Source organism: Xiphophorus couchianus, chromosome 22 (assembly GCF_001444195.1).
Source record: "Xiphophorus couchianus chromosome 22, X_couchianus-1.0, whole genome shotgun sequence".
NCBI lineage: Eukaryota > Metazoa > Chordata > Actinopteri > Cyprinodontiformes > Poeciliidae > Xiphophorus > Xiphophorus couchianus.
The window spans coordinates 16018453-16031420 of NC_040249.1; the positions used below are offsets into that span (position 1 = coordinate 16018453).

The 12968-nt window shown below is 36.5% G+C and overlaps 1 protein-coding gene across 7 annotated transcripts in view; it reads left to right on the top strand.

The window, feature by feature from the left end:
* Window positions 1-12968, top strand: part of pde10a (phosphodiesterase 10A) — an 87912-nt gene that overhangs the window by 42704 nt on the left and 32240 nt on the right. For 6 of the 7 annotated variants that reach the window (XM_028006088.1, XM_028006087.1, XM_028006089.1 and 3 more), the window contains one exon: window positions 10830-10961. In XM_028006088.1, coding sequence (XP_027861889.1) covers window positions 10830-10961 — 132 coding nt within the window. Of the gene's footprint in view, window positions 1-10829; window positions 10962-11513; window positions 11611-12968 lie in introns of those variants that run through there. The other variant, XM_028006091.1, reaches the window with a different exon arrangement.

Consider the following 12968-nt stretch of genomic DNA (forward strand, 5'->3'; position numbering starts at 1 on the left):
GCTACAGTCGAAGGTTCCCTTGAAGTATTTCCAGGAGTTGTGCCTTCAAGTTTTTTGCCAAGTGGAAAATCTCTTGGCCTGAAAAACTAATTTATCTTTTTTTTATATATGTACGCAGTGTAAGAATACTGAGATGCTGCTAAAGTGGCTAAAATTGGGTTTCATTTCTAAAATATTTGATCAATCAAATCTTAACTGGATAATTTTGCCCTATATAATCATTTTTGAGATTTATCAGGTTTTTACCCTAATTGTGAAAACACAAAACGTCTTTAATGCTTTGTTAGCCATTCTAGAATTAGACAACAAAGAAACACTATAATCTCATTCAACAAAGTAGTCTTTTAAAAGTTACTAAGGTACGATTTTATTGTAAATTTCCGTTCACAGCTTTTCTACAAACCACTAAGTTTTCCATATAAAATGAAACTATTCTAAATTGATTTCCTGAATGAAAAATGCTCATAAATTTAAATTGTGAGTACACTGACTTTACCATTCTGGAACATTCTTAATGTGTTTTCACTCCTGAAAGTCCACATTCACACTACAAAATGGTGCTGGCAGTATAAAAAATACCAACTACGCTGTTTACAAATGTATTTTTGTCCAACTAAGAGCAGGTTCTTTAAGAATGTTGGATGTGAACAGGCAGATACCCAGACAGACTGTTACTGGTTTGGCCTTTCCTTCCAAGTCCCAGGGTGTGGTGTCAAGATAAGTGTTATGCAACAACAGCTCACTGCTTGAACTCAGACCTTTATTCAGGAAGCCCAAGTCCGAGTCAGCCATAGAAACATCTGCCAACTGGACTGCAGGCACTTCTAAGCATGCTCAACACACTGATTTCTGCATGCATAATCAAACTCGCACTAAAACTTTCTTTATTTGCATTCAACTTCAGTATTACGTTTGCGGTTTTCCTGGCTGATCACATTTACTGTCTTCAACATCACAACAAAGTTGAGCAAGTTGTAGTTGCAAGTGGGAAAAGCAATGGGATTTGTTAATAGTTGTGGCTAACTGCTAGCTGATATGTTTTTTTTGTCTGTTTTATGCATTTAAATGCAAAAGGAACATGTTCATGTGTTGAGATTTTATAGTACTATGTTTTCCTCCAGCTTATTGAGAAAAACAAACATCTACTCTTCCAACTTTGATATGTTTTGTATATGTGGCAGCCATGTTGGATAGTAAATGTAAGATGGCTTGTGACCTTTAAGGTTTCCAAGTTGGAATTCAGAATTTTTCTGCTGTTCTTTCTAATTTTGTACGTTAGAATTGGGAAAGTCCATCTTCTAAATATAAATCAAACACATTAATATATGATCACCCTTTCCTGTACCTATTTTATCCTGTTCAGGTTAATTCCCAAACACTTGTCTAATTGAGTGTTGGTGATTAGTGACGTGGTTTTTGGTTGAAATCAGAGTTATATTTAAACAGCTACATCCGAGATATGTTATCCAGATTTAAAGATGAATGTTACGTTTGCTCTTCTTTTGCTGCCATTCCTGGTGTGGACTCCTGTTCAAGAATGAGAATTGCTGCCTGTGTTCCTAAATAAAATAGAGTTTTTAGGACTTCATCAGTTGAGCTTGGTTGAATTCACCTTGATCTTACCTAATTATGAAATTAAGTAAGATTAGTGTTTTTTTCTGTGCTAAAGCAATGCTGATGAGCAACACTTCTTACAATGCACTTTTTCTTGTATCTTAGAACTTATCTAATTCTGCTAATTATCCATTAGCATAATTAGCGCAGCTAGCATTAGTAATTCTAAACAATACATGTTGTGTGAATTCCTGAGAGAATCCTGACCGACCTTATTTTCAGAAAGGTGTCAACATTTCCAAATTCACAATGCTTCATAGCAGTGTAAGGTTTGAAGTCTCAGTTTGCTGTAGCCTAAAGCCTTTTTGTATCTACTGGAGTTCAGTCCAGGTAACTGGCTTCATATAAGTTCCGAAGGTGGTCAAACTAGGGCCATATGGCAGAAGTTTCCTTTCTGTACCTAAAAGAGTCATATACGAAGAAACCAAAATCTGCCAAAGTTTAGCTATCTAGTGTAGCACACTGAAAATACAACTGACACATAGAAAATAATTTACCCTCAAATAGTATCTCCCACCTTTTGTGCTTCACTTAACTTTATTTTTAACCACTCACTGATTATGAAAATGCCACAATTGAGATTTATTCCCTTACTAACAACTTCCTCACTGAAAAGTGTTGTTTACAAGACTTGGATTTGCTAAGGAATCATGTTGATTGGAAAAAGACAGGATTTTTGAGTTTTTGACAGGCCATTAACCTGTCGTGATCATTTCAGATGAAAACTGTCCAATTATTGTTGTGAACTGATCCTAGGCCCAACCCAGGTACACACTAAATAAACAACCATGCATGCTTGCTCACACTAATTGAGAAAGTGAATTTAGAGTCACTAATTAACATTAACAAGTGCATTATTATAGACTGTGCCAAGAAAAAGCTGTAGTGCCCAGAGAAAAGCGGCTGGATCTAAACCAGAGTCCTAAAACAAAAACAACCATGCAACCACACAAACCCATTAGATGGTTCCGATGAGAAATTAGAAATGTTTGTGTGGCCTTGATGTGGCACGCAGACATGAAGCAGAGCAGAGCAGAAACTGTTTAAATGTTTACTGTATTTTTATTTTCCCCGACCTCCCCCAACGAAGCTGGTCAGAATCCTCAAACCTCCTTCCAAAAGCTCTCAGGCAAAAAGTGGCAAACAATAATTAAGTCTAACATAGGGTCCAATTTCTAAATAGAAATACACAGTTCCACATTTCTAATGTTCAAGACTATTTTTACACTTATTTCAAGCCTGCTGTGATTTTGTCTCTTCATGAAGTTTAGTTTTTAATTTAGCTTTTCCTTAAACTTTTAAATACATTCACAACAAAGCAGTACATCTTTTACTTAGTGTGCTTAATATTTCCCACCATTGTTTAACTTTTATCATAAACATTTAAGGGGAATGACTATTATGTCCTGGTGTGTACTTTGGACAGTCCAAATTATACAGACAATTTTATGCTTGTGTAAACACAAAAAGCATTCCAAGAAATGGCAGAAAGTTCTTGGAATGCTTGGCTTTCGAATTTAGAAAATTTGAAAATGTGGCAAAAAAAAATTAAAAGAACGTTTTAGATTTACAAATCAGTCCCTCCCCTCCCTTTTTTTTTAACTGTTATACTTCACTTGTTTGTTCAACATCTGAGCATTTTTTCTTTAATACAAATCAGAAACATTTTTTTTCTGCTTATCATGATGACGCCTTTCCCTTCTGCAGCACTGCCCAAGTGGGAAGGAAAATTTGACTGAGGTCTGAGAAAATAAAAGGAAAATCCCAGCTCAAACCAGTGACCAAGTCATGGCACCTACCACAGGAGTCTCTCCTGTGATTGAGTGAGTACATGTGGTTCCCAGTGGGGTCAACCACTCAGGAACACAGCATGCAAGACGGATCTGGCTGCACCTTCTGATTAGCCGCCACAGTTGCTGGCCCAGCACACTGACATTTACTCCTCAGCTCGTAGTGTCATTGTGGTCGCATTAGCTTGAGCCGTGGCTTAGAAGACTCTGATGAATGAGGGGAAGGATGTTGGCAGAAACTAACAGGAATAAAAGTTTTTGAAAAAAAAACATAGGTGAAGACTGGTATTAATATTTGTTTCTTCTGACCTATTGGATGTAAAATCCTAATTTCATTGGATGATTCCAGCTTCATAAGTAGAATGAACCTTTTCCTCTTGTATGTTGGAAAGGGACAAATTAAAAATAAAAAATAAAAAAATAAAATTAGCATCCAAAGAGGCATTAGCAAGTTTCACCAAGTTTTTTTATGGATAGCTTAGCTGCTCCTACCCCACCGGCTGTTATACACTGACTGAAAGAAGGTTGCTCCACTTTTTCGCTCACATTTGGGAAAAAGCCATGGTGTGGAAACCGACTTATGTTTATGAGATTAACAGTTTTTAACATCTGGTTAGCATTGGAAAGCTATGAGCTAAATGTCTGTTTTTAAGCAGCTGACTGCATGTTGGCTAGCTGAGCAGTTAGCCCAACTGGCTAACTAGCTTATATCAGCTTTTCTCTCCCAATGTAGTGAAATGACAAAATGATTTTTTTTAAAGCATACATAATGTAGTTCTGTAAATGTGCCATTTTTACTCATGACTATCCTACTATAAACATCTTCATAAAGGCCCATCGGAAGGTCTGAAGAAACAAAAACCTTTTCATATATTTAAAAAAAAAAAAAATCAATGATTAAAACAATTAAGGTGTTCTTCCCAGAACAGGTCATAGATTTGCTATTAGGAATTACAATAATGTGATTTCAAACATTAACCAATTTGAGCCAGGGAAACAGATCTGCTTGTACCTCAGCATATCATCTCATTAGTCGGTGTTCACATTAAAAAAGGCCTTTAAGAATCATAAACTGAAAAAAAAAAGGTCTGTGGATTTGAGGTGTGCCATTTCTTTAATTTTGTCAAACCCTCCTGAAAAAGTACCAGGATATATGGTATTTTCATCTTCAAGAGAAAGGATTTTTATTGTTGTATCATAACTGCATAATATTTAGAGCATCTTAATTCTGTTTAATTAAATTCTGATATGCATTTTATTAAAACATGTGACTGTTATTTTAACGTAAAGTGATTTAAGCATGAATAAATAGATAAGCAAAAAAGAATCGACACATCACATTTAAATCATGTTTCAGTCAGATATTCATCAGACAATGAACAGCACAAATAGCAGCAGCCTGCAAACTGTCCAGCTGAAGATATACCTATGGGCCTACAGCTGGAGATCCATAGACCAGAAATTTGTTGCAAATCTCTGGTCTTTGGTTTTGGTCAAGTTTGGAAATGTATAACTGCATTTTTTTCCTGTTTATGTTTTTGACAGCATATTCCTATAACAAAAAGAAAAAAACTGAATTAGGGTTTTACTTTTTTACCTGTCATAAAACACAAAGTTAATGTCATTTGTTTTTGTAACTCAGAATACTTATACTGATACTTTGTGTTTGTTGCTCACAGCTCATAACTTATTTAAGGGTCAAAAAAGAAATGAGGGCTTGATAGGCACAACTGCTTGTCTTTTTCATGTGGTTATGAGGCATTTGACTGTTTTTACTCATGTGCACCGATAGATACTTACTTTAAATTTACAAACGTTGTAATCATAAATGTACGTTACAAATTTGCGAAATTTTGTCTTGAACATTTGAAAATAGGACAGTGATACATGGCTCCCTTTCTATTTCTCTAAGTCTTCCTCTCTGTCCCCTGCAGCTACCTTCACCCCATTCACAGTGAACTTTTTTTCTGATTTATTAAGCTTAATTCTCCCGATGTGCGTCAGAGCCAGCCAGGAGTCTCGTGAGGCATTGCACACTTAAAGAGCGGTGCCTTGTGTCTGGACAGTGTCAGACTGTATCGCCCTCCTCCAACTCCTGACTCCTGTCCTACCCCCTACTCTATTTGCCTCATTCGTCTGTAGCCACAAGATCGCTAGAGCTGCATAGACCCTCACACACATTCAGTGCAGTTTGAGATGTCTTTTGCAGATCAAAATATTTCTGAGGAAATAAATCAAATCATTTTTGCTTGGAAAGATCTTGAACAGCTTTGAATTTTATGATGTTGCCTCCACAAAGTTCAATAAATTTTCTTTGGATTTTATGTGAGCAGTGCAACATTGTGCAATAGGAATAAAAAGGTTTTTATATTTTTCCCAAAGGTGACAGAAATTCTTCTTTAACTGGGCTCCACCTTAATAACACATACATTCAAGATAAGATAAAATAGACAAAGACACAATAAGTACTAATAAAGCCCGCAATCATACAAGGCAACCAAATTAAAACAGTCCTAAATGGGTAATATATCTGAAATAGTGTGATTGCATTAGGAACAAATGACTTTTTATAAATGTTATTTCCTGGCCAGGGTAACTTTCTAAAGCTGGAAGGGAATGTGACTGGTTTCCTGACCAAAGAAACATTGTAGGGTTTAGAACCGAACCAGTAATCTTGTTAGACTGGTCAACGATGGCGAGATGATTTCATTTTATTTATTTTTTTTCTTCATTGTGATGAAATTGTACCAGGTGGAGATATTCAATATGAGAATGAATTCAACCAATGGCCTGTAAACCAATTCCAGAACATTTTCATTAACATGGAATGCACTTATTTTCCTCAGCAGGTGTAGCTTTTTTGTAAACGCGGCCCACATGCTGGGAAAAGAGAGGCAATTGACCATTTTATGCCAAGGTATTTAAAGAACTTAACCTGCTCCACTGCCTGGCCTTGGGTGATCAAAGGCTTTAGGAAACTATCTGATAATTTACCTTTGATTGTAGAGCACAACTCAGTCGTTTTGGTGACATTTAGAGCTAAAGTATCTTCAATTAAACAAGTCTGAATAAAATCCATGCTAAGAAAATCACTTTTATAATTTACTTTAAAAAAATCTTAGAGTCTTTATGGCTGGTAAGTTAAATTAAGTTAAACTAAACCTATTTCTCCTTTTTACCTCTGTTCTAAGATGCACATGCTTCAAAATAGTATGATATGAGCTTGCTTTCTGGTCCATCATTGCTACAACTAAATGTGGTAGTATTAGCTTTGGAGCTATGATCTATTTCAATTAGTGCAATAGTAAGCGTGTGTTAGCATATTTGCAGTGGACTGAGTGAAATGGTCAAACTTTGGCTCTTCGGATGATGTTACATCCCCAACTAAAAGCATCCCTTAGTTTTTTATGTGACAAATCTGTTTTTAATCTGAAGAGGTCATTGCCACCTATCGAAGTTTCCTCTTTAAAAGTCTGATCCGATAATTAAAACTTTTGTTTTGTCTGTGTCCCTCGTGCAGTTTTGCTTTACGCAAGCGCCCATACCTTTATGTCTGCAGTGCTTCACTTTACATGTGTGTGTTTGCTGTCAGGACACATGGCTTCCAGCTGCTTGTTCTGCTGTGAATCATAGCAAAGGTTGAGTCTGCACTGATACAGCTGATAAGCAGGCTTTCCGTGAGAAAGCGTCATAACAACAATCAGGGCCGTCTGAACACAGCAGTCAGTATATTTATGTTATCTAACAGCACATGCAATAGGAGTGCACCTTAAATTAAAACGTTTTTAGCTCTCCCATCTGACTTGATTTTTGTTCATTGAGAAATTGTTACTTTTTTATACTACTTTTTTCTAAAATTTGACACTTCATTTATTATTAGTTAGAAACAACAATTTTTTTTCTTTGATTCTTTTCTTATTATTCTTTCAGTTTTTTTGACTGTTCTGTACTATTTCAACAAGTCTGAAATTTGGATTTTGACTTAACTAACTTAGAACTTTTTCTGGGGGTTTTTTTCAGCAATGTTTTTGTAAATTTTCAGTAACTCTGCAATGATTGTGGTTTTTCATGATCCAGTTCCAGGTGTGAGACATATGGTGCTACATTAGCCTTACTTTTCTCTACAGAGCAAATCATGGTGACTAATTTAGAGATGGGTAGTAAGTAGCCTCGAAAATATATTAAAGTTCCAGAAGTGAACGATAGAACGATACAGTAAAAAAAGAAAGGGTTTATAAAACAAGAGGTATTTTACATCTTTTAAAATTTCTGATCTATTTACATTATTACTGACCACCAGGAACAATATTAAACAACAAAAACAGAGACATGGCCATGGTTAAAAAAGGCTCTGAAGTGTTTAACTTTTAATCAGAGTAAAATCAAGTATTTTCTGCCCAACAAAAAAATACAGTTAATAGTTTTTTAGTTTTGAAATGTAACTTGTTGGGACCACTCTGTAAGGTTTTATTGTAAATTCAAATAGTAAATGTATTTAACCTTGAATCAAAAGATAAACCTCGCCTGGAAAGGCATCTGAATTAATCAACTTAGCAATTGCTGCTGTGATGTTAATTTCTGGAATCATTTTCTTTGGACAGATGAGTCTACAACTGGATTATTTAGACAACAGATCGAAACATATAGCAGCGATGAAGCATGGAGGTGGAAGTGTCATGCTTTGGGGATGCTTTGCTGAAGCAGAACCTTGTCAGCTCATTATCATAGGTAGAATCCATTATCTGTCATATCAGAGGGTGCTGGAGAAACATGTGAGAATATTTGTAAAAATATTAAAATTGAACCAGAACTGGACAATACCTCCCAAAAATACCAGTAAACCCACCAAAGACTGGCGGAAAATTGAGAAGTGGAATTCATGGCCTACACACACACACATACACCCCCACAAACACACACAGCTGGGTTTGACTTGAGGTGAACATCCCGAAACATTCAGCCCTGGGGAAATTGGCATTTGGGTTCAGTATTTTCCACTTATAAACATTCTTTCTTGCTATAAAATGTAGTACTTCAAATCGTTTGCAAATGGCCTTATAAACCAGTCCTTCATGTTGGCAGCAGCAACACTTGCTTCCCTGAGGTTATTGTTGTGTTGACACAAATTTGTGTTACAGATTGACTTTCGGTTCTAGTGAAGTTTTGACTTCTCACGAACTCACAGTCTGCGTTAGTGTTTTGGCTAAGTTACAGCTGAGTAAATGTCAATGAATGGACCAGGTGGTTATTTTCATTCTTGTCTCAGTAACATGGTAAAACTTAAAGATGGAGCCGCGGTTCTGCTTGACTCTTTCCATTTGCATGGTTGATAAAATGGTTATGGTTTCTGAGTGCAAATTCTTCTCACAGGCAAACCTTTCATTAAAACAACTTTCTCTCATCAATGATCTGACAAATGGCTCTTTTCTAACAACAAAGGCAGTAAACAGCAGCACTTAGTGAGTTCTCAAGAACATCATTTGTTATTGAGCACATGCGAGTCATCCTTTATCGTCATGCCTATGTTTTGAGACTTTACAGGAAACATAAGAGAGCTAGCCGGCCCATCTGAGGTTTTAGATGAAACCTGGTGTCTGCAACACAAAGGTTTTCTGGTGACATGGTTAAGGACACACTCTGGAATATAGTTTGGTTGCAAAATTATTCATACCTTTTGAACCTTCTACATATTTTGTAAAGTTTCAAACACAATCTTCAGTGTGCTTTTGGGTTAAATTTTATTTGATATACCAAAATAAGTACTAGAAAAGCCTAGGCAAGGAGAGCATTTATTAGAGAAGTATTCAAGAGCCCCAAGGAAGCTCATTAATGGAAAAGTGATAAGAAGAAAATCAATGTTAAAGGAATTCCAGTCATAGTTAGCCACAATCCTGAAAGGAGGAACAAATTGATGGGAAGATGGATGGAGACAAGTATAGAGAAATTTTGAAAAAAAAAAAAACTTATTAGAGATTGCAAAAAAGAAGAGTTTTACCTTCAAGCAGGATAATAAACCTAAATATTCAGCAAAACAACAATAGAATCAAGCTGTTGTAAGGACTCAAAAGTATTAAAAAATTTTCAGTTAACATTTTGCTATATTTTGTTTTTATAAAAATATGCTCTCTTTGTATCACCTCCCTACTGATTCACACTTCCACCCCTGAGGATGGTCTCAACCCACATGTGATGTGTGGTCTTGCTTTAAAACGTCAGCATTTGCAAAAAAGCAATAAAGAGCAGAGGAGCAGTGGCCAAGCGTCACCCTGGCGAGTGTGAACTGACGCATGCTCAGTTCAAAACAACCCGCAGTAGACAGCGGCAGTCGGACATGAAACAATCAAAACTGCAAAGGCATGAAATGAGGGAAGGATGAAATGATCAGCGAACACAGCAGCAGTGCTTAGTAAACTAAAATGTCGGGCCTTTTTCTATGTCCGAGCACTCTCGATTTTAACACACAAACATGGATTAAAAAATACAACAAATCTGTTCAACCGTCTGAAATTTAAACATGGAAGGATCTTTTACAAAATGGCACAGAAAGGAAAGGAATTTATTCAATATAATTGATATCTTACTATAATGTAGTCAAATTTGTCACTCAATTATTTTATTTATTTGTTATGTTTGTGATATATTTTGTAATTTAGTTTGAATATTTTTTTTCTAAATAATCTCAAGTATTGATGAAGAGTGTAGTTTTTATATAATTTGATATAGTATTTCACATTTGCATTAATAATTTCTTGGATATTTTGAGTGAATGTTTAACAAGAAGGTGTTGGAGGGGAAATATAAATGTTTTAAAATAGAAATAGAAATTTTTTTCCAAGTGCAACAGATTTGTTGATTTTCCATACTCTATGGCTTTAAAAAAACAATGTTGATTTTAATATTTATTGGAATAAAAAAGCCATTATTTTATGGCTTTAAAAATGTTGATGATATTTTTTTTCTGAAATCAAGAAAAAGCAAGAAACAGCAAGAAGCTGTTTAGAGGAAAAAAAAGACTTTAGGCCTAAATTCAATGGAAAATCTGTCATAAATTCATTCAGTTGCTCACTGAGAACTATTTTGTAAATAACAATCTGCAAAACTTTCGTTTTCATCTTTATATACTGTAATTATCAGGATAAAGAAGCTAGAACACAAATGTTAGAAACACTTAGCAAATTTCTTCTCTATAAACTTTGCATAATTTTCCCTTCACTTCCTTGTTATGCAATACGTTGTGTTAGCTTGGCATTAGTGTTTGTGAGAAAGTGGAAAAACTACAAATACTGTTGTGTCTCTTATCTGCACTTTTCATACCCTTCCGTAATTTTTATGCAACATGCCCGAACAAGCTGTTGGTCGGGAGAAAACTGGTAACAATTCAAGAACTAGCAGATGTTTATGTGTTTGGTGTTTTGTTTTTTTCAGGCTTGACAGATGAAAAAGTGAAGGCCTACCTCTCGCTGCACCCGCAGATGCTGGACGAATTTGTGTTGGAGAGTGTGAGTGCTGAGACGTTAGACAGATGGCTGAAGAGGAAGACCAGCAGCAGGCCTGCAGGTACAGCCGTCCCACACGCAGACCGACGCATGCAGAGACGCTGGCTGCAGCTTTCGGGATCACTGTAACATTCTGATTGGATCAGCAGATTTCACTCGGCTTCACTGACGCACTGTTGTAATTTCTGTAAAATTTTGCCTGGTTGGAGGTTTGCTCTCTCAGTCAGCGGCGCATGGGATCGTTCAGGTAGCTTTTAGCAGACCCAAATGTGGAGGCAGGTCCTTTTTAATATCCTGATCTTCTGCAGCTCAAACACCTCAACTTCATGTGCGTCTTTTTTTTTAATTGTGGGAGTTTGCGACACGCAAAAGACAGGGAGAGTGAGCGAGGCCTGTCGGGTCTTTACGGGTCATTAGATGTGTTTGAGCGGGCCGAATTGAGTTTGTGCCGCGCACTCCACACACAGCCGACTGTTTCTCAGACCGACCACATCCATCAAGGGCCCACAGGGCTGGCACTCTGCCCAGCCGAGCTGCTGACGTCAGAGGCGACCTCCAGAGACATGCAGCCTACTGAAGGAGGCCCAGAGGAGGGGCGGGGACGGTGGCGGTGGTGAGGAGGCTGTGCTGACTCGGGGCGTGGGCCCTGCTGGAGGAGGAAAGTGGCATAGGACAGATTTGTCACATTTCGGAGCTGCCTTCTACATGAGGTATTCCATGTTTGTTGCCGCCATGTAGGGAGCCTGATGTTTAGAGTCTGGGAATGTGTCTTTAATAGTTTCCTGTATGCTGTGTGAGTGTGTGTTTGGTTTGACTGATCCCAAACGGAGACGATCATGTTAGTAACTCTCACTGCCACCAAGTTTTATGAACGCAGTTTAAACCTGTTCAAATCACACCGCTGATTCACAAAAGATATATTTACATGGTAAAAACTTTTATTTATAGGTGTAAGTATATATATACTGTATATGTACAGTATATACAGTATGTATACTGTATATATACATATATACACACACACTCTCAAATTACCAGAGATAAAATCCGCTCATTGTTCAGCTATTGATTTTTATTTATTTATGGGTTAGCAATAATGAAAACTGTTAACATTTCCGTGTAGCTTAGAAGTTTGTCCATTATCTATTATAAATTGTTAGAACAAGACGATGAAAAATTTATTCGGTCTCCTGCTCCGAGTCTGCACAACATGTGGAGACATGAAATTATTCAATAAGATGAACGTATGAAAGTTTCCGTAAACAGTTATTAGGGGAATATAAGGCAAACAGATAACTTGTTGATTTCATACAGGAAATTCAGCAGCTTTGTCCTAAATAACATCATTAGTAGCATCTGGTGCTGTAAACCTCACCCGACTTGAACTGCCTCCAGAATTTAGATAACTTTTGAAAACCATGAAAAACTTTCATAACATTTCTCATTTAGCAGTGAAGTGGACATTTTATTCTGCAGGTCTGTTGTTCAGACAGAGTCAACCAATGAATGCAGCTGAACCAAACTGATGTGCAGCAGGCAAAGACTAAGACAAGTACCGCCGCAGGTACAGACACTGGGATGTGGAGGAAAACATTCAAAACGTTTGTTAAAAAGTTTAGAGAAATAAAAAAGGATAAATTTATAAAAATAAATGAATAAAATAAAATAGTGAAGATTTTTTAGTTGGTGCCATTTAATTAGTTACTTATATATAATTCACACTTTTGCATAATAGCTTAAGAAATGCTAGTTTTTTATTCCAGTCTTTTAAAATGTCTCATTCCCAACATGAAAGTTGACATTTTTTATGTTGTGAGCAAGTTGTGCTAAAAGGAGTTGGCTTGTCAACGAAGCCTAAAATACAATCTCATTGCTAAACGTGTTGCAGCACCACAGCTAATGTCAACAAACACAGGCCACATTTCTAAAGAAATTATTTTTAAAGGAAGTTACATGAATGATCCTGAACCACTTGAAAGCTGATCTGGCATAATAGCACTTTGATGGTTGAGCAACCTAAATAGCAGATTTAAAACACAAATGTATTTGTTGTTGAGCTCATATGTTT